This window comes from Haliotis rubra, unplaced genomic scaffold (assembly GCF_003918875.1).
Source record: "Haliotis rubra isolate DU_JTF1 unplaced genomic scaffold, ASM391887v1 Scf39, whole genome shotgun sequence".
In the NCBI taxonomy this organism is placed as follows: domain Eukaryota; kingdom Metazoa; phylum Mollusca; class Gastropoda; order Lepetellida; family Haliotidae; genus Haliotis; species Haliotis rubra.
The window spans coordinates 1,716,744-1,737,545 of record NW_025767068.1 but is presented as its reverse complement, the minus strand read 5'-3'; the positions used below and the strand labels follow the sequence as shown (position 1 = coordinate 1,737,545).

Below are 20,802 nucleotides of genomic sequence, written 5' to 3'. Positions count from 1 at the left end.
TCTGTACTGAAACCTGTGGCATGTAGGCTAGTAGTACCACGCTCTGTACTGAAGCCTGTGGCATGTAGGCTAGTAGCACCACGTTTCTCAGCAATACCCAGTTACGATCTGACACTGGGCTCAGAAGTAGTTTCTTGTTGTGGTACTTCTTTGAATATTGTTAAAAGCTCTATAAATGAAACCCACTCGATCTAACAACCTGCTGACCAGACAGAATATCAAACCGCCAATGGTGATGCGCACACAGAATATGATTAACCGTAACCCTATATTATGCATATTGATTATCAATACAGCACACAGGAACAATATTTTCAAAAATACATCGATCGATACAGGCTTGATGAATAACACGAACAATAACAATACCAATACCAGACTGTGTAGCGCTATATAGCCTTTATTGAAGGGAAATAATGAAGTATAGCTTACAAAAGTATTTGTCAAAGTAGGTGTTAAAAACAAGTTGATAAATAATACACTGAAAAGATACAACTTTTAGTCAAATATTTTATATCACAAAAAAATGCAAGCCAAAAAGGCAAACTTTTACTAGTTCGAACAGCTAAGGATTTACGGTAATATCACAGCTGGTGACGACGTTATCACATGGGAAAAGTCATGATAATAAACACTGACAACACAGAAAAACAAATATAGAGGTATCAAAAGAATTGTTCATAGATAATTGGCCCAATCTGTTGTTTTAAGATTATTCCTTCACAGATTAAATCTTTAATTGGTATTTCACATGTCATGAATTAAGTATCAGCTCCAGATTTCCATCTTGTGAAGTATTAGAAACTTCATTGCAGAATACAAATACCAACGCTAAGTGATTGTAACAACAACATCAAGTGTAAATGTATTCACTGGTTACGTTACATCTTACATGTGACCTTAAAGTACGACTGTGTGGTAGTAATATAGACTCACTCGGCGATACAAGAACTGCAACTGCACCTACATGCTGTATGCTATCAAAGGGAGATTACTCTTCTTGTGACCTACAATTATAGTAGTATGAATCATATGATCAATTCGACCTTTACACCTCATATGCGTGAGATAAAAATCTAAAGCAAAACATGTTCACTGAAAAATTTACCTAAATTGATCTTTCTGGTTTCTAATGTTCTCGTAGAACGTACATGGCTTCTCCATAATCACAAAGTCGCCAAAATGACTTTCAGCTAAAAAGTGACTTCTTTATATCAAATTGAAATTGGCCTTAATTTCCCATATTTACAAAAAAGAGTGTCTATTTAAGTATGTACATAAATAAATAAATAGTGTCTAATACATGTGCAGTATACTCGACAAGAACTGCTTAAGTTTACACTTTACGTGGTAACGAGGTTACACTATCGTTGTGAACACACAATAAACGTTCATAAATATTCAACAATAACAGTTTGGACTAAAGAAAATATAATATGTGTATACAAGAATAGAGGGACGGTAGATGTTTAGTGGTAAACAGTATCAGTTATATCACAGCAGTCCACTAAGTGAAACCTGAAGTCCACAGACTCATGGACTCACCAGACCTAGCAGCAGTAACCACTGTTGTGTTTCAATACACACTTTAGTTTATGTACATGGTGCATCCCCATTGTGTCCTATCATCAGTACTTGTAGGCCGGCTTGGCACTCACATTGAACGCTGCCGCCAGATCGATCTTCATCTGCATCTTCCGGTCGTGGGCTGAAAGATACCCATGCAATACGAATTAAGAACTTATCAGAGACACAAAAGTAACAATGATGAGTCTAAGTCTATCCATGCGTGACTGAACTGACTGTTTACAAGTATGTTCAGTGTAAATAGACATGCTGTAGGTCATGCACAATGGTTGCAGGTGCCCGATCTCACCCAGCGCCGCTCATTGGTGAGGTAGGGTTAAGTTGGGTGAAGTGAGGTAGGGTGAAATGTGTTTTCAGACTGCTCCACCAGTATAGCAACTTGCATGCGCGTGTGTGTGCACTAGTCTGGACTTATGCCTGTTTCATCGTAAGTCTCAAATGATACGCATTGTAATAGTTAATCATTACATAGAGCCCGATCCCTATCAACCGCTTATTTACTCCAGAGCGCCAGGAAGGGTACCATCAAGCACAAGTACAATATCTTAGTGTCGTGTGACGAAACAACGACCTTCTGCATTTCAGCCTATCCATTAGACGACTCACCCCACTTAGTTTCTCCCTTGACGCTACCAGCCTGTATACTGTGACTTAACTGAAACATTCTATCATCTAGACACCTGGCCCCACTTAGTTTCTCCCTTGACGCTATCAGCCTGTAGACTGTGACTTAACTGAAACGTTCTATCATCTAGACACCTGGCCCCACTTAGTTTCTCCCTTGACGCTATCAGCCTGTAGACTGTGACTTAACTGAAACATTCTATCATCTCCCTTGACACCTGGCCTGTGACTTAGTTTCTCCCTTGACGCTACCTACCAGCCTGTAGACTGTGACTTAACTGAAACGTTCTATCATCTAGACACCTGGCGCCACTTAGTTTCTCCCTTGACGCTACCAGCCTGTAGACTGTGACTTAACTGAAACGTTCGACACCTGGCGCCACTCTAGTTTCTCCCTTGACGCTACCAGCCTGTAGACTGTGACCTGAAACGTTCTATCATCTAGACCCTGGCGCCACTTAGTTTCTCCCTTTGACGCTACCAGCCTGTAGACTGTGACTTAACTGAAACGTTCTATCATCTAGACACCTGGCGCCACTTAGTTTCTCCCTTGACGCTACCAGCCTGTAGACTGTGACTTAACTGAAACGTTCTATCATCTAGACACCTGGCGCCACTTAGTTTCTCCCCTTGACGCTACCAGCCTGTAGACTGTGACTTAACTGAAACGTTCTATCATCTAGACACCTGGCGCCACTTAGTTTCTCCCTTGACGCTACCAGCCTGTAGTTTCTCCCTTGACTGTGACTTAACTGAAACGTTCTATCATCTAGACACCTGGCGCCACTTTTCTCCCTTGACGCTACCAGTTTCTCCCATCTGACGCTACCAGCCTTAGTTTCTCCTTGACGCTACCACCTTAACTGTGACTTAACGTTCTATCATCTAGACACCTCTAGTTTCTCCTTGACACCTGGCTGTGACAACTTAGTTCTATCATCTAGACACCTGGCGCCACTTGACGCCCTTACCAGCCTGTAGACTGTGACTTAACTGAAACGTTCTATCATCTAGACACCTGGCGCCATCATCTAGACACCTTTCTCCCTTGACGCTACCAGCCTGTAGACTGTGACTTAACTGAAACGTTCTATCATCTAGACACCTGGCGCCACTTAGTTTCTCCCTTGACGCTACCAGCCTGTAGACTGTGACTTAACTGAAACGTTCTATCATCTAGACACCTGGCGCCACTTAGTTTCTCCCTTGACGCTACCAGCCTGTAGACTGTGACTTAACTGAAACGTTCTATCATCTAGACACCTGGCGCCACTTAGTTTCTCCCTTGACGCTACCAGCCTGTAGACTGTGACTTAACTGAAACGTTCTATCATCTAGACACCTGGCGCCACTTAGTTTCTCCCTTGACGCTACCAGCCTGTAGACTGTGACTTAACTGAAACGTTCTATCATCTTGACACCTGGCGCCACTTGGTTTCTCCCTTGACGCTACCAGCCTGTAGACTGTGACTTAACTGAAACGTTCTATCATCCTTGACGCCTGACGTTCTAGCCTCCCCTTGACTACCAGCCTGACTTAACTGAAACGTTCTATCATCTAGACACCTGGCGCCACTTAGTTTCTCCCTTGACGCTACCAGCCTGTAGACTGTGACTTAACTGAAACGTTCTATCATCTAGACACCTGGCGCCACTTAGTTTCTCCCTTGACGCTACCAGCCTGTAGACTGTGACTTAACTGAAACGTTCTATCATCTAGACACCTGGCGCCACTTAGTTTCTCCCTTGACGCTACCAGCCTGTAGACTGTGACTTAACTGAAACGTTCTATCATCTAGACACCTGGCGCCACTTAGTTTCTCCCTTGACGCTACCAGCCTGTAGACTGTGACTTAACTGAAACGTTCTATCATCTAGACACCTGGCGCCACTTAGTTTCTCCCTTGACGCTACCAGCCTGTGACGCTACCAGCCTGTAGACTGTGACTTAACTGAAACGTTCTATCATCTAGACACCTGGCGCCACTTAGTTTCTCCCTTGACGCTACCAGCCTGTAGACTGTGACTTAACTGAAACGTTCTATCATCTAGACACCTGGCGCCACTTAGTTTCTCCCTTGACGCTACCAGCCTGTAGACTGTGACTTAACTGAAACGTTCTATCATCTAGACACCTGGCGCCACTTAGTTTCTCCCTTGACGCTACCAGCCTGTAGACTGTGACTTAACTGAAACGTTCTATCATCTAGACACCTGGCGCCACTTAGTTTCTCCCTTGACGCTTACCAGCCTGTAGACTGTGACTTAACTGAAACGTTCTATCATCTAGACACCTGGCGCCACTTAGTTTCTCCCTTGACGCTACCAGCCTGTAGACTGTGACTTAACTGAAACGTTCTATCATCTAGACACCTGGCGCCACTTAGTTTCTCCCTTGACGCTACCAGCCTGTAGACTGTGACTTAACTGAAACGTTCTATCATCTAGACACCTGGCGCCACTTAGTTTCTCCCTTGACGCTACCAGCCTGTAGACTGTGACTTAACTGAAACGTTCTATCATCTAGACACCTGGCGCCACTTAGTTTCTCCCTTGACGCTACCAGCCTGTAGACTGTGACTTAACTGAAACGTTCTATCATCTAGACACCTGGCGCCACTTAGTTTCTCCCTTGACGCTACCAGCCTGTAGACTGTGACTTAACTGAAATGCTCTTACACTCAGCGTGTATATTATTTCCTTAAGCTTACCGTCTCCGAACCCAAAGTTCTCAAAGGTGTACGGTTCGTCAGTATCTTTATCGTCCAGCCCTGATCCACGTTTTGTGGCGTCGAGTCCCGATGGCTCCTTCTTCCCCGTGATAAGTGTCTTGGCTGATTCCCACATGTAGGCGAACAGCTCGATTTCCTTGTAGTTTAGATTCTTTGGATTATCTCCGACCAGGGACATGGTGTCCAGCAGGATTGTCATGAACATGTTGGACAGCGCAAAGACGACGATAAGGATGAACGTGACGAAGTAGATGAGAGAGATCCACGAATCGCCGACAGGCACGTTGGTTTTCCTAAATCCTGCGTGACCGAGAACAGCAGAAAATAGGGTTTCCATTGTCGTGATCATGTCTTTGTAGGCCGATGCGTTGGTACCGAACACGAGGTAACCGAGGAAACCATAAGCAGACAGAATAAGAAGAATGTAGAAGAAAAATCCTGGCAGTGTCTTTGAACTCTCCTTCAAAACGAGGTAGACAATCTGAGTGACTCTAGAATAACCCATGACTCTCAGCAGCCGTAATGTTGCTATCCCGAGCAGGAAAGCAAGAGCGTAGACAAAGAGGTTGTCCCATACTGCGATGTGGTAGAAGTTGATGAAGACTCGGTCGTTTTCTTTGAACAAGGCCATGGCTTCATTGGTGTAAGTGAGACGGATAAAGTACAGGATAACAGCAATGAAGGAAATGACAACACTCGTCAGCTCCACGACGTTCCAAAAGCTCTTGAAGAAGCACCATCGTTCTTTCATCAGTTTGAAGGAGATGTATCCCAGCCAGAGGATCGTGAAGATGAAGAAGACAATTTCGCAGAAGAGAATGTACTTTCCAACTGTTCCAATATGGTTGAAGCTTCTGAACGGAAATACATTTGTAAATTCAATGACACCGCCACTCTCAGGGAACTCGACCAGGATGCTCACATAGCAGAACATGTTCTTGTTTGCATTGTACAGCGTGAATTCCAGGAATACACCGCGCGTGTTTCTATCAACCCATCGAGCTTCATAGAGTTCGTTAAAAGCCATTTCAGCAACCTGTCGATTTATGTCCAGTTCAGCTATGTAGCCCCCTCCACCGTAGACCCCCCTCTCGCCCGTGATGGGAAGCCCCCAGATGTCTAGAGCTGATACAAACGTCCAGGCAGCATTGGTGACGGCTAGGGCCTCTTTGTCGGGGCATTTAGCTTGGTACTGCCAATGGCTACACCAGTCCCTGTTTTCTTCCGTTGCGAGATCGTATTGGGGGTAGCACTTTGTCTTTCCGACAAATGGTATTGTACAGGATTCTGAAATGAAGTATAAACGTTATGTTAGGTAAAGTGGTACTGTTTTGTGAAACAATCTCTTTCTCAAACATTCTTCTTTACTCAGAGTATGTGAACTTCTATGCGGTACTGATAATACAAAGTTACCAGCTTAAATGGCCGCCTTATTGATCACTCGATTGACTGCTTTGTTTACATACCGCTATCCAATGACATTATTCAATTGCCATTCAATTCTTTATTACAGAAGTGTAGGCTATTGGGCCATAACTACATAAGTTACATTGTACATGGCAAAACATAGTGTGTACAGTATAGATTGATAATTTTAACATCTTAGATCTATTGCATGATAAATAAAGTTGCTAAATTATTAATAAGTTAACAATCTGAAGTTGATATAAGAAGTATGAATTTAGCTTTACTTGGATTGATACATAGGTTTTAGGTAAATGGTTCAAGCTGTTTGAATTGGGAACAGACGAGGAGAAAATGGTATTCATCCTCAATATAACCTTCACTGTAAACTTAATCTATCGTTTATATCCAAATTATAATATGTTCCACTTTCAATACGTAACTGATGCGAGTGCTACTCTAAACTTTTTAGTGTTAATTACATAATTACATTAGAACGGGTGCACACACACACACACACACACACACACACACACACACACACACACACATTGAATGACCATTGAAACTCTCATGAAAACAGGTGAAATTGAAGTGTGCACCCCCCTTCTCAGGAGTGTGCAACTCCCCCTTTTTTTTTCTCTAAAAGCCGTATCCGCCCCTGAGACTGAGTATTCTTTGTACTAACGTATTCAAATATATTACTATATTACAATAGAAAATCATATCTTGATGAATCACATTTTGGTTAAGCTATGCTTGAAAGTTACTGACCCACAAAATAATTCACCAGTCCGAAATTTGAATGTAGAAACTAAGCAAAACATTACAAAAAGGTAAAATACCATTAAAAAAACAAATAAGAAAACACATGTCTGAACTATTTTGTTTATGCTCAAATTCACTAGCCAGTCCGGCCAGTGACTGTGGAGATTAACTGGCCCGACTGGAGTTTAGTAGCCACGTGCTAGCGGGCCAGTGGCTATTTCGCACACTGCTTTTATGTGCGATGCTTTGAATATGTTCCAGTCACACTATTTACCTGATCGTGTTCCTTACGTTCACTTACTTTCTGCTTGTCTCACTTGGCGGAGCCGAGGTGCTCCCACACGGTAGTTGCTAAGATCACTGATCCTTAATCTCGTGTTTGGTGTGAGGCGGGATCCATTGAAGTTGGTCACAGGGAACAGGTTGGGGATGACTGTTTCATTGAGCCATTGGAAGTAGTGTGCTGATGTGTTCACCTGTATTAGCACCAAGATAAGAAACGTATTGGCAAGAGAACGTCACTAAACGTATACTACCTGATTCACTATTGTAAATTCAGTAATTTGCAGAGTACCCATAAGAAAATTAGGATCATATCATTAGTGCTCACAGAGCTATATAGTAGTGTTTACTTTATATTATTTGTTCTCAAACGTATGATCGTTCTCTTCGATACAGCTAGCTCAACATTGGAGTCCACCTATCCGAGTTCTAGAAGTTACTCCCTGCCCATATTACAAACAATGGTGCAGGAGTCCTAAGCTTTGAATCCCAAGGATTTCAACACTAAACTGTCACCGACGAACACTGGTGGAGTTAATATGTTCTCCGACCCGTGAAGGTCCGGGTTAGAATTGATCTTCAGTAACCCATGCTTGTCGTAAGAGGCGACTAACGGGACCGGGTGGTCAGGCTCGCTGACTTGGTTGACACATGTCATCGCATGAACATTGTGTAGATCGATGCTCATGCTGTTGATCAGTGGATTGTCTGGTCCAGACTCGATATTTTACATACCGCCGCCATATAGCTGGAATATTGCTGAGTGCCGCGTAAAATTAAACTCACTCACTCACTAACATGTTCTCCCCACAGTGAGCCTTCTGTGGCACCATTAGATTAACTGAGATTGTCTTTGACACTCAACGTACATGTTTTAATGTCACAGCTGGTTTGAATGGTTCCATGAAGGTGTTCTTGATGTTCTGATGCAGGAGGAACCCGTGGGGGTCTCTGTTGCTGTAGCTGATGCTGGCGAGAAGCCACAAGAAGAAACTATTGGCGAGCAGTTCCTGAATCGCCTTCCTCATCGTGTTCCGGCGTCGACATTGTATTTTCGCTCGTTGAAGTTCCTCTTCTGAGAATGGACTGCGGTAGTCCAGTCGAGCCCGACCTATGTAACGCAAAGGCTTGTAACAATGACTCATACTTTCGTACTAGAATCACCTGCATGTTTGGACACCAATTGTTTAAATATATGTCCACAGTGCACCCAGATTATATCTCCTTTGTCTGTTTAATGCATTCAGAAAACTTACCATGTATCCCCTCTAATACACACACCTCCAGGCAGGACACTTAATTCGTAATGCTATCCATACACGTCAATCAACTACCGCATCTTATATGTGTACGTGTCCATAGGTCAGTGACCTTGCACTACACGGCGTAACAAATTATACGTTGTTCGCTGGTCACGAGGGGGGCATGGGTTTGATGTACCCTCTATGTGTTTTTATGTTCCCTAAGCCCGAATGGCGAGGGGAATATAAACAAACATAGAGAGTACATCAACCCATGGGCCCCGAGGGACCAGTGAACAAGGTGTTTATCTTACCGAACACCTCAATGTTAATTTTTAAGTGTTTGAAGCACAGGTATAGGATTATAATAATGAGTACCGGAGTTAGGCAACAGTCCAAACACTACTATCAGGAAGTACCAAACGAATCCCCACAGTTCGGCATTTCAAGCGGGTTACATAGAAAATGTTACCCGCTTGTAAGCGGGGTACATTGATTGGCGAGGTAAGATAACTGTCTATAAAACCTGACTGACATGAGACGGGAGACGAGTGTTCATCGACTGAGGCTAGTACAAATACTTTATCAATAAAAACACACACATGGAATGCTATATTTATTATGCTGTTAGTAGCTTATGATATGAAAATGCACTGTGTTCGGTAATGAGTCAAAAGTAAATTTTATACATGAACAAATTTAACATTTTGATATTAAAAGAAAAATATACATGAAAGGTATACTGTACCTTCTCCGTGCTGACCATTCTCTCTGTTCATCCTGCCAATGTGGTCGAGGTCGAAGTGAGATGGTTTGCTTGCCTTGAGGGTCTTCAGCAATATGGCAAACAGAATCGCCAACACGAGCACCTGTAGACAGATGGAATGATGACCTTACGAATACTGTGGAATATGTCAATGAACAATATTCATTTCAAGTATATTTATGATTGAACTGATTCCGAATATTCAGCCTTTGATAAGGGAAGGTATCATAGTGTGAACCGGAATATCATTCATATAACAGCCCTCTATCACCCCCTTGAAGAACCTAAAATAGTATGTTACTATATATACAATGAGGACAGTGTTACTAGATTCTGCTCAGTTTACTACACCGTTCAATCTGACATTTCTATTATAATATTGCAAAAAAGCTACAAACAAATCAACCTGCAATGAACCGATGGAATAAAATTGTGTTGTTGTATACACTTGCATAGTAAACAAAAACAGGTTGCTACCGGTCGCACTATTTACCTTTACGGGGTCCATAATGATGAGCGATTCGAAGAAAGACAAGATGAAGGTCACCAGCCATTCTTCCGAGATGTCCTTGCCCCACTCCATACTGTACAACATGATGAAGAACGCGGACAAGAAGACACAGATGAAGGCAAATACCCAAGAGATGTACACGCAAAAGTGAGGCAGGACACCATCTTGATCATCAACGATGTCCCTAATGACCATGATCTTTTCGATGGCCTTGGATTGCTTGTAGAACTTGAACTTCCGGAAACAGTAGGGCATCCACATTCGGGTTCCATCCTTTGTAGCCTTTTCGCTTAGTTTTGACTTTCTAAACAGAAGCATGATGAAGAACACTGGGATGGTAGTGAGGATGGTGGAAATGAATGAAATGTATATCTGACTCAGGCTGAAACTGATAGGACCAATTGAAAAATCGGATGACTGCTTCCTATCCTTATTATCCTTGCTTTGAAAGAACATGGCATTTGCTATCATAGCCAGCATAAGCAGGGTGTAGCAGCATCCGACTCTCTGGACACGACTGAAATGACTCTTGACGGGTCGCAGGAGAACGGACACCCACAGATGGTCATCAGTCAGATGGTGACGTGCGTGCTCGAAGAACATGGTCTTGAAATTCTTCATGTTCTCAGTAGAGGACAGTGCCAGAGCCTTGTCTAGCGTTCCTTCTTCCAGGGACATCCATTGGTAGCAGAGGAAGTCATACCTGAAAGTGTAAGAGGTGTATGCATATTTCCAATGTATCAGTAGTCACAAAATGACATGCACCCTTGTCACCTGTTAAGTCAATAGTTCGAAACGACTTTTAAGCCATCTTGATGCCTTCTAGTAATTTGCTGTTAAGGTTGCAGTCAACAGTATTGTAGCTGTGGGATGGGTTGTTGAAGATAAATTCCGAGGATCTCCCCGGGGGGATTTTTTGTCTACCCTTGTGAAAATTAGTATGCTTACTTATCGGCTGACTGAAGATCTGTGACCTCAACTCTGTTGAGATACCAGGAAGCGGAGTCTCCTTTGCCCGAGTTGTCATGCCACACCCTGAAGCACTGCAAGGTTCCAAGGCACTCGGGGACGGCCATGAGGAAATGCATGGTGCTGCCCGCTTTCATTTCCTGATAAAATCAAAGTTCATTGTCATCTGTTGTAAAGCACTACTCGTACCTACAATCCAAATTATTGTTTTCAAAATTATTTGTATTTTAAATAGTCAACAAAACACTATAAATTCTAGAGATTTTTACTTGCAGATACACTAAGTATTCTATTCTACTTTATGCTTAACCAGTATTCGGTTGATCAATAATTAGCGTCGATAATCAATAGTAGCCTTTTACACCATCTTTAGCAACATACAAGCCACATCACCGCTATTTTCTTCAACACATCCCTACGAAGTCATAACAGTCATTAAATTAAAGGCCCTCATTTGACTAGTCACAATGGGTGTGAAAACAAATGTTTAAATGAAATTCCCTTTTGAATATGATATGTTGAAAGTGATGAAGCCCACCTCTCTGACACCGTCAGATAGCATCCTTACACCAGTGTCTTCATCCTCACCAGCAATACAGAACCCTATTTTAGACCGTGTGCCACCGTGTCTCACCATCCCTGTGTGGATGGTGACGAGGTAGTAGTAGCTATCGCCCTTGTAGTTGTCAGCCAGGAGGGTCACGCCCCACTGAAATGTAAGTAAGCATAAGTAAGCATACATGTTTAGTGTTCATTTCGTCTGTTCCAGGAATTTAGCTTTCGTTTATTTCCTACAGTCTTGGGATTGTTACTCAGGTACCCATTAACCACATGTGCAACACGTTCATGAATATAACACATCATACAATGGCTGCGTGTAACAAGTAAGTGCATGTACATGTGATCATCGCTGTTCACGACACTGCACTGATAGAAATAAGCTGTGTAGACTACAGTACAATAGGTAAGTTATGGTACATGTGTTACCTGAAGAACATCCTGTATAGAGCTGTACAGACCACGGTACAATAGGTACATTACGGTACACGTGTTACCTGAAGAACATCCTGTATAGAGCTGTGTAGACTACAGTACAATAGGTACATTACGGTACACGTGTTACCTGTAGAACATCCTGTATAGGTACATTACGGTACATGTGTTACCTGTAGAACATTCTGTATAGGTACATTACGGTACATGTGTTACCTGAAGAACATCCTGTATAGAGCTGTATAGACTACAGTACAATAGGTACATTACGGTACATGTGTTACCTGTAGAACATCCTGTATAGAGCTGTACAGACTACAGTACAATAGGTACATTACGGTACATGTGTTACCTGTAGAACATCCTGTATAGGTACATTACGGTACATGTGTTACCTGTAAAACATCCTGTATAGAGCTGTATAGACTACAGTACAATAGGTACATTACGGTACATGTGTTACCTGAAGAACATCCTGTATAGGTACATTACGGTACATGTGTTACCTGTAGAACATCCTGTATAGGTACATTACGGTACACGTGTTGCCTGTAGAACATCCTGTATAGGTACATTACGGTACACGTGTTACCTGTAGAATATCCTGTATAGGTACATTACGGTACACGTGTTACCTGTAGAACATCCTGTATAGAGCTGTATAGACTACAGTACAATAGGTACATTACGGTACAAGTGTAACTTGTAGAACATCCTGTATAGGTACATTACGGTACATGTGTTACCTGTAGAACATTCTGTATAGGTACATTACGGTACACGTGTTGCCTGTAGAACATCCTGTATAGAGCTGTATAGACTACAGTACAATAGGTACATTACGGTACATGTGGTACCTGTAGAACATCCTGTATAGGTACATTACGGTACACGTGTTGCCTGTAGAACATTCTGTATAGAGCTGTATAGACTACAGTACAATAGGTACATTACGGTACATGTGTTACCTGTAGAACATCCTGTATAGGTACATTACGGTACACGTGTTGCCTGTAGAACATCCTGTATAGGTACATTACGGTACACGTGTTACCTGTAGAATATCCTGTATAGGTACATTACGGTACACGTGTTACCTGTAGAACATCCTGTATAGAGCTGTATAGACTACAGTACAATAGGTACATTACGGTACAAGTGTAACTTGTAGAACATCCTGTATAGGTACATTACGGTACATGTGTTACCTGTAGAACATTCTGTATAGGTACATTACGGTACACGTGTTACCTGTAGGACATCCTGTATAGGTACATTACGGTACACGTGTTACCTGTAGGACATCCTGTATAGGTACATTACGGTACACGTGTTACCTGTAGGACATCCTGCCCATCCATGTATCGTCCCCAGAACAGGAAGATCACAAACAGCACGAAGCACACGAGTATTGTCCCGAGAACGGCGCCTTGACCAGCAATGTCGAACTTGCTGAACACCGTTGAGAAGTCGATGGTGTTGGGGGCGACAAAGAAGGAGACAGTGGTGATGACGTCATCTCTGTCTCCGCACTTGCACTTGGTCTTGTTGTTAACAGGGTCTCGTGTAACCTGTAAATAAAACAAAAAAATAGTTTGTTCCTGGATCATGAAATTCACAATGTAGAAATGCATTATATAGTATGACCAGAAATTATTGAGAATTTTAGGATATGTTTAATTGGATTTCTAGTATAAACAACCTTGACCAGCTATCAAGTGCTTGGATTCATTCAAGAGAGTCAACTCCGTTAATCCTTTTTCATTAGTTATGAAGAGTTATCCCCCTTTGTTTACTTGCTAGCAGACAACATTTTCAGTGATCCTCAGTATGGAAGATTTAGAGAAGAGGAAGTTGATTTTAGAGTATTATAACAAGAACATCAGATCAGCTAAAGTGATTTCAAGTAGAACAGGCATCTCTTTGTCCACTGTTTATCGTGTTTTGAAAAATATTGCAAATGGATATGGCATTGAGCGAGGCGCAGTGGGCCCAGAAAATTGACTGTCGGTGACAGGAGGCGGCTTGGTATTCTTGTTTCTAAAAACAAACGAAGGAGTTTAGAAAACTTAAGGCTGGATATGATTGATAGAGGAACTGTGTCTGTCTGTAAGGAGACAATTAGAACTGAGCTGCATGCAATGTGTTGGCAGAAAAGTCGAGAAATTCCATCACCGATCATGAAACCTGAACAAAAGGAGCGAAGGTTGAACTGGTGCTTACAGCATAGAAATTTGAACTGGGACAATGTGATTTTCTCAGATGAAAGTTCTGTGTGGCTGTTTCCTAATACACTGAAATTCTGGACAAAACAAACTGAAAAACCTTTGTATCAGCGCCCAAAGTACAGTCCGAAATTTAACGTGTGGGTGGCATATCTGTGTTAGGAGCAAATGTTTGGATTTTCCAGCAGGACAACGATCCAAAACATCGTTCAAAGCATTCACAGGCCTGATTTCGGACCCAAAATATGTCATTTTTAGATTGGCGAAGCTATAGCCCTGACCTAAATCCAATAGAAAATGTTTGGGAACTTGTGAAGGAAAGTGTCAATAAGAAACATCTGACAAATATTACTGGAATGAAAGAAGAGGTGGTCCGATATTGGGACAGCATGGACCACGACTTTCTAACTTCTTTGATCAGTAGTATGCCCCGCCGCATTGAAGCCTGCATTGCTGCCCATGGTGACTTGACAACATACTAACTGTTCACCTGTCTTTGAATCTGGAGTTATGTTCTGCTAATATTCACCTTTAATACGTGAGTAATGAGTGAAAAAAGTTAAAAACTTACAATCTTTAAATTCTCAATAATTTCTGGTTGTACTGTTACTCAAAATATGCCCTAGATGAATACATTAAAGAGTTTACGTGCTCTTTATGCACATATGCAACATTTAGTTAGAGTTCCGAATTAATATATCACTAATATAATTACACGAAACACTTACTTTACACACAGACGCATCCCAGTCTTGTTCCCCTCCATCCCAGCTAAGACAGGAGAGTGTTACGATTCTTAGGTTGTAGGGAGTCAGCAGAGGGTCAGAGCTGTTAGCATCGCCTCCTTGATCAGAGATGCTGGAGGTTCCAGGGGCACCTGTGTTGTTAGCACTTGCTGCCCGCCGCGCTCGATGATGTGCCTGTGCATCCTCATCCCCTACAGTGAATGGAAGGAGCATTCTTACTTAGCAATGACAAAGACTGGACACACATCGCACTTCTTGATCATAATCCACTTGTAAAGTACAAAATTCTTTACAACAAGGCATATGCTTACAGCCAATTATCCCGATCAAATGATAAACATGTATTCAACTTGCCTAAGATGCCATGCAATTATGGGTGTTATAGTTGTATGTTTGAGAACAAATCGCACATACCTTCACACGGAAAGGGAACAATCCCCAGCCAACATGTCCCAGTTCTCTTGCAAGCCCCGGGCTCAGCACAGTACTCTAAACCAACGTTGCCAGTGACGTTCCTATCACGGTGGTCATACTCGAATTCCGTTGGAGGTATGAGGGCTCTGAGATACACGTCATAACAGACAGACACGTTTACTGGCTTGGATACAATACAGATTTGTTCAGTTGACGCCCTATAGGGAAAGGGGTGATACAACATATATCCTGGATCTCCGGGTGTAAACTCTGGATTGCTGTAGAACTTATAGGGAGCTTCTACTGGGTCCGTCTGTGAGATTACAGCTCCTTTCAGCTGTAACTTCTTTCCATTCTTTGTCATACTTGCCATTGTGACTGGATATTCAGCCATCTTTGCATTTGGTCCTGTGGTGAAAGGATTCTCGCTGAGAACTATCATCTGCAAATGAATGGAAAACGTGATGGCAGGAACGATAGAAGCAAACACTAAAAATAGCAAAGATACATACTCTTGCTATCAACCAATGCCAAACTCTGCCAAATATGAACCGTTATTGCCGAAATTCATGTTTGCATATCTGACATATATTTATAAATTTAAAAAGCAGTTCTTACAGGCGTGAAACTCTCCACGCACAATAAGCCTTGACTGTTTCGTGGCATACAGATATGTGATGGAAGATACTAGTAGGTATTAATCAGTTGGAAATGACAGGGATACAACATACATTGCTCTCTATGACATCGTCTGGTTCCACTCCGTCCACGCTGTCAACTGCCAAGGCAGACCCGTTGACGCCCTTGCTGCCATTTTTAAAGGCATCAGCCTTATCTTTTTCAACAGATTGGATGAACGTTTTCTCTTCCACAGAACTCGAGGAATGCGTAGTTGTCAGCCCGCTGGACAGTTTGTACATGTTGTCTGCAGCTTTCAAAATGCTCTTAATGTTCGAGTTTATCTACAAGGAAACATAGCATATACGTAAGTCAACAATGTAAGTTAACTGACATCAAAAGCATTACGATCCAAAAGCAAAGAATTTGTATTTAATGAAAGAAGACTACTTCCTGAAGCAGCAACAGATGTTGTAGGTAGTGGTAAATCAACGTGTTTACCTGATCGGTGGCCTGTTTTAATTGGATTTCCCTCTTGCTCTTGAGGAGTTTCTTTAGGTAGTCCGCCTCCAGATCATTGAATCCTTCATCTGTTTTCGTGGTGTTATCAAACCGGTCTATTCCCTCCACTTCGACACCCGTTACAGCAAAGTAGTTGTTGCAGTGGATGACGTTGCTGAGCAGGGACCCAACGGCTGAAACGAATGTCACAAAACACACATACTTTCGCATTCATGTCGGCCGTTTTGGATGTTCACTGAATGAATGTCTTGAGGCCTCAGACAAGCTTTAAAACATATTATTTTAGATGCATGGAGGACATTTCCAAATTCCGTAGGTCACAAACGTGATGTTCAATACATTTGCCTATTTCTGCTTGTACCACATGTCCCAATGTTATGTTAGGTGCCTCTGCGTGTGCATGTGACGGGCTTCATCAGTGTGGTTATCTAGTGGCCATCACCTTGTACCACTACCATAAGACAGACATTTGTACAGCCACGCTATTCATATAGACGGGATGGCAAAAACGGTTTCTTGTGAATATGGAAGGGATCTCCACTCTACCAAAAAAAAACACACAGGCATTTTCAGCCTCATATTTTGGCCTGTGCGTTTCTTTTTAAAGAGTTTAGATTTACATTTAGGGCACGATAAAGAAGTGTTTACTGTGGCCTATCGTACGTCATTGCGATATTGGTATTGTCTGAACAGTATTCACCAACAGCTGCATAGGGCAGACTCACGGCTTGCAATGGTTTCACATTTACATCATACAGTTAAAACCGGTCTCGATTATTTACAATATACAGTGCAGGACTGCTGCAGGGAACGCAAGAACAAACACATACTTTGCAAATTGTGAAAACGGTGGGTGAAACTGATAGTGTTGGGCATCATTAGTAAACACTTGTCTTGAACACCTGGTGTCGTCACTCATTATCAGTAATCCTTTCATCTAATCAGATACCTCGGGGAATCAGTTTCATGAGATAATCGAGAGTGATTTTATTTATTATATTTAATTATATATATTTAAGATATTCCTTCATAACTATCTGACAGTTGTGTGGTTGTGTGACTACATCGTAAATAATTACATATCCTGATACAGTGTTTGGCTATCATGGTGGGCCTTGTTTAAAAGGTAAACAGAGAAACTGACCTTTCTGCATTTTCTCCACGGCCACTGTACTGAGGGTTGAATTCGCAACAGATGCCATTACTGCTGAAAGCATTTGCAGAGCTTCCCCAGCACCCCCCTGAAACACATAGTTATGGAGATAACCTTTCGCGAACATCTCGAGTCATCACTATGTGGTAGTGATTCATAATCACATGCTGTGTCATCACATCTCATACGGCAATCACTGGAATGTCTGGTCCAGACTCGATTAATTACAGTCCGGCCCCAGACAGCTGTGGAACTGTGAGTGTGTCGTTAACCAAACAAAGAAACATACACATGCTTATAACAGAGATTTGTCATGGATGTGGAAAGGGTTTGTCGCCTCTAATATTAATTCCCGTAAATAATTAGGAGATAAACCTACTGTGTGGGAAAATCAGAGGTATATAACGAAATTATAATAGCTCTAAATTTCATTTAAAACCGAACGCGTAGCTGGGATTTACGCAAGTAGTGAGTCGAGCCCGTCATCGCTAAATCCATCTTTAAAGACAAATGTGTAATTTCCGACAGTAAAATCGCCGTAATTTATCGATGCATCGGTAGGTTGTTTGGTGTCCGCCATGTTAGTGGGCAGACAAAAATAGTGCATTACCGAAAACCATGTATGATTGCGCACGGAAAACAGAGACCTGTATAACGTGATTATATACCTCTGAATGACTTTAATTAACCAATCACAATCCAGTGCTTACTGAAGTCATGGTAGAATGTACCGTAAATCAATCAAAGTCTGACTGGTTATAATGAGAATTCATAAAATATATATTATTTATGAAACATCCCAGCAAATAAAATGCAAAGCTGAAAAGAGTTATTTATGTGTGATAAAATCCTCTTGCTAGATTGCTTTATGCTGAATGTTTATTCTGACAATACTCGTGCAGTTGCGTTTTAGATACTTGAATCTCATTTAAAACAGACCAAACTACCCTATATATCCTTCACACAGAAATGCCGAAATAGTCCTACAGATAGGTATCTGCTAAAGCAACTAAACGAGTCCAATAGTACGGGAAAATAACCACTATGATGTCGGTAAAAATTGATTCAATAGAACATTTGAATTTACGGTTGTTTCTCATATCGGAAATCTCTAGAGGAATTGCAAATTTGAATAGCACCGCCGTCTAGTGGTACGAGTGCATTTGTGAACCCCAACGAGACAAACACCCTTTCAGTACGTACGACAGCGTCATCACTGAGGAGCGCTGGGTTAGCGACAACTGTGGCCAGGCTGGATGCAAATGTAATAACAGTGTCGGCACTTGGCGTCTTGCTTGAATTTTCCAACAGCTGTAGTTCGTTCTCAATTCCTGCCTTGAGTGAAGTAACGAATGCCTCATTGACCTGTTTTAAAGAGGATAGTATTTAATTAGTGAACCGGTGTTGCCGTTAGTCTAAACAGAAATGGAATACTATGAGGGCTGAAGAAGTAGGTAGGTCCTTGAGACGTAACTGCGTACTGACTAAAAGACAACGACATCCCGTCGCGTCCCAACATCACAAGGTAAAAGGGAGCTGATAGAGGCTTTTGCTCGAAAATTGTTATGCGAAATAAAGGGAATGTTTAAGTAACTTGATTCTTATGTTTCAGTGCATATGTTATTAACCTATTTCAATCAAGCCATAACGATTTTCAATTTATTTTTACGACAGTTTCAGTGATATTTCAGCCCTTAGAAGCAATGCCTTCACAAATGTACAAAGTGAATCGAACCAAGATCAATGGCACAATGCATTTTACGCTAGATTGCCTCACAGGCCAACATTGGAGACTGCCTGGAGACTCTTTCTACTCACTCCTTGAATCTTTTCTAACATGGGGTTGACCTGTGTTCCTGCTTCAAGTGTTCGGGACAGCTCAGCGTCAGCGTTTTCATTGGTGACTTGGGTCACGTCATCAGAATTAACTGTCGGAAACGTCTAGGAACAAGATTGGGTGGTAATGAGTTAAACGTTAACACGGTAAATTAAGAAATAGTCTATTTATACAGTTTCTTCCTCCAGCTCTACGTTGTAAAAAATGAATGGAACTACATGTACCAGAATGCCGGTCACTTTCTATTGACTAAAAGCAATAGAAAGCTTCCCCAAATCAGAAAAACGCCATGGCTGTTCTCATAAACAGATTCCATTTGGTGTAAAGGACAAAATTGCTGTGAAAAACACAGGAATGGACCAAAGAAAATCATGTGTCATGACAAATTGTTCGCGATAAGGCAAAGCCTGTCCATCCTTACTGGCACCAGCCTCCGTATTGCCTTAATCATAAGAAACCTTTGCATAAACACCGTGGACCTCTTCCCGTTATGTCACATTGATTTAGATTAGATATATGTCCTAAACATGAATGATATACTTACAACGGAGTTTATTGCCTGTGCGTATGATGATATAATGACCGCTGTGTCAAGAGGTGCACCGTTGCCCTCTGACATACTGACAATATCTTGAGCGTCCGTCAGGTAGTTAGTGAATTCGGCTTGTTGCTGTTCTTGTTCCTCAGGGCTTAGGTTAGAGTTTGCTGCCGCTGTCCCGAAGGAGGGGACCGTGGGCATGCTGTTCTCGACCTGTGTTCACAAAGGATGAAGGAAACAGACATGTGAGTAACTATTAATATTCACATGGTATTATATATATAGTTACAGACAATTGGCCTGACTTGCGTAACTCTAGACAACCATTTCCTCATAGATATTGTGAGCTTTGTCGACTTGGTGGAAAACTGTACGTTAGGAGCCAAGTTGCGTGGAGCTACGTATTAAGCAAAAGACGAATCATGCAACCTACATATTACATCTTAACAAGTCAGGGGAAACGGAGGTGTCGTTGAAAAATATGATTCAATTCTTAAGATAAACTGTGAAAGGAAACGGAAACTGTTTATGCTCTACCTTGACTGTCTCAGTAAACACAGCCTCGCCGCCAAATAAGTCAAAGACGATCATTTTAACAACAGTGTCGAAATTGTTTGCCTCGGTTCCGACCTTCAAGTCCACGGCCGCATGTGACACTTTGCGTGTGAAGTCTGCAGTGGAAATTGAGCAGGAAATAATGGTAAGGTTAACAAGGCTTCTTGTGTGTCAGGATTTGGTGACACAGGTTGGAACCTACCCGCTACAACCCTTGGTACAGCAGTACAGTGCCCCTGCTCCATACTGTATATGATGACGTCATTGCCAAAGACTCCCAGAACTTCGGGGGCGGTGGGGTAGCTTAGTGGTTAAAG

At 42.0% G+C, this 20,802-nt stretch overlaps 1 protein-coding gene and 1 long non-coding RNA gene across 3 annotated transcripts in view; one reads left to right on the top strand and one right to left on the bottom strand.

Moving 5' to 3' along the window:
- Window positions 1-377: 377 nt before the first annotated feature.
- LOC124286712 overlaps window positions 378-20,802 on the bottom strand; it is a 50,291-nt gene continuing 29,866 nt past the window's right edge. For both annotated transcript variants that reach the window (XM_046723135.1, XM_046723136.1), the window contains exons 6-23: window positions 20,468-20,601; window positions 19,937-20,143; window positions 19,374-19,496; window positions 18,759-18,920; window positions 17,547-17,643; window positions 16,382-16,575; window positions 15,994-16,224; window positions 15,263-15,704; window positions 14,831-15,039; window positions 13,215-13,448; window positions 11,423-11,593; window positions 10,864-11,024; window positions 9,898-10,618; window positions 9,387-9,507; window positions 8,267-8,508; window positions 7,417-7,591; window positions 4,923-6,230; window positions 378-1,708 (exon numbers count right to left, since the gene is read on the bottom strand). In XM_046723135.1, coding sequence (XP_046579091.1) covers window positions 1,629-1,708; window positions 4,923-6,230; window positions 7,417-7,591; window positions 8,267-8,508; window positions 9,387-9,507; window positions 9,898-10,618; window positions 10,864-11,024; window positions 11,423-11,593; window positions 13,215-13,448; window positions 14,831-15,039; window positions 15,263-15,704; window positions 15,994-16,224; window positions 16,382-16,575; window positions 17,547-17,643; window positions 18,759-18,920; window positions 19,374-19,496; window positions 19,937-20,143; window positions 20,468-20,601 — 5,012 coding nt within the window. In that variant the 3' untranslated portion in view covers window positions 378-1,628. The remainder of the gene's footprint in view (window positions 1,709-4,922; window positions 6,231-7,416; window positions 7,592-8,266; window positions 8,509-9,386; window positions 9,508-9,897; window positions 10,619-10,863; window positions 11,025-11,422; window positions 11,594-13,214; window positions 13,449-14,830; window positions 15,040-15,262; window positions 15,705-15,993; window positions 16,225-16,381; window positions 16,576-17,546; window positions 17,644-18,758; window positions 18,921-19,373; window positions 19,497-19,936; window positions 20,144-20,467; window positions 20,602-20,802) is intronic.
- On the top strand, window positions 12,434-12,627 carry LOC124286713. Its single transcript, XR_006901095.1, has 3 exons — window positions 12,434-12,489; window positions 12,533-12,557; window positions 12,601-12,627. It is a non-coding gene; the product is annotated as an uncharacterized LOC124286713 (long non-coding RNA).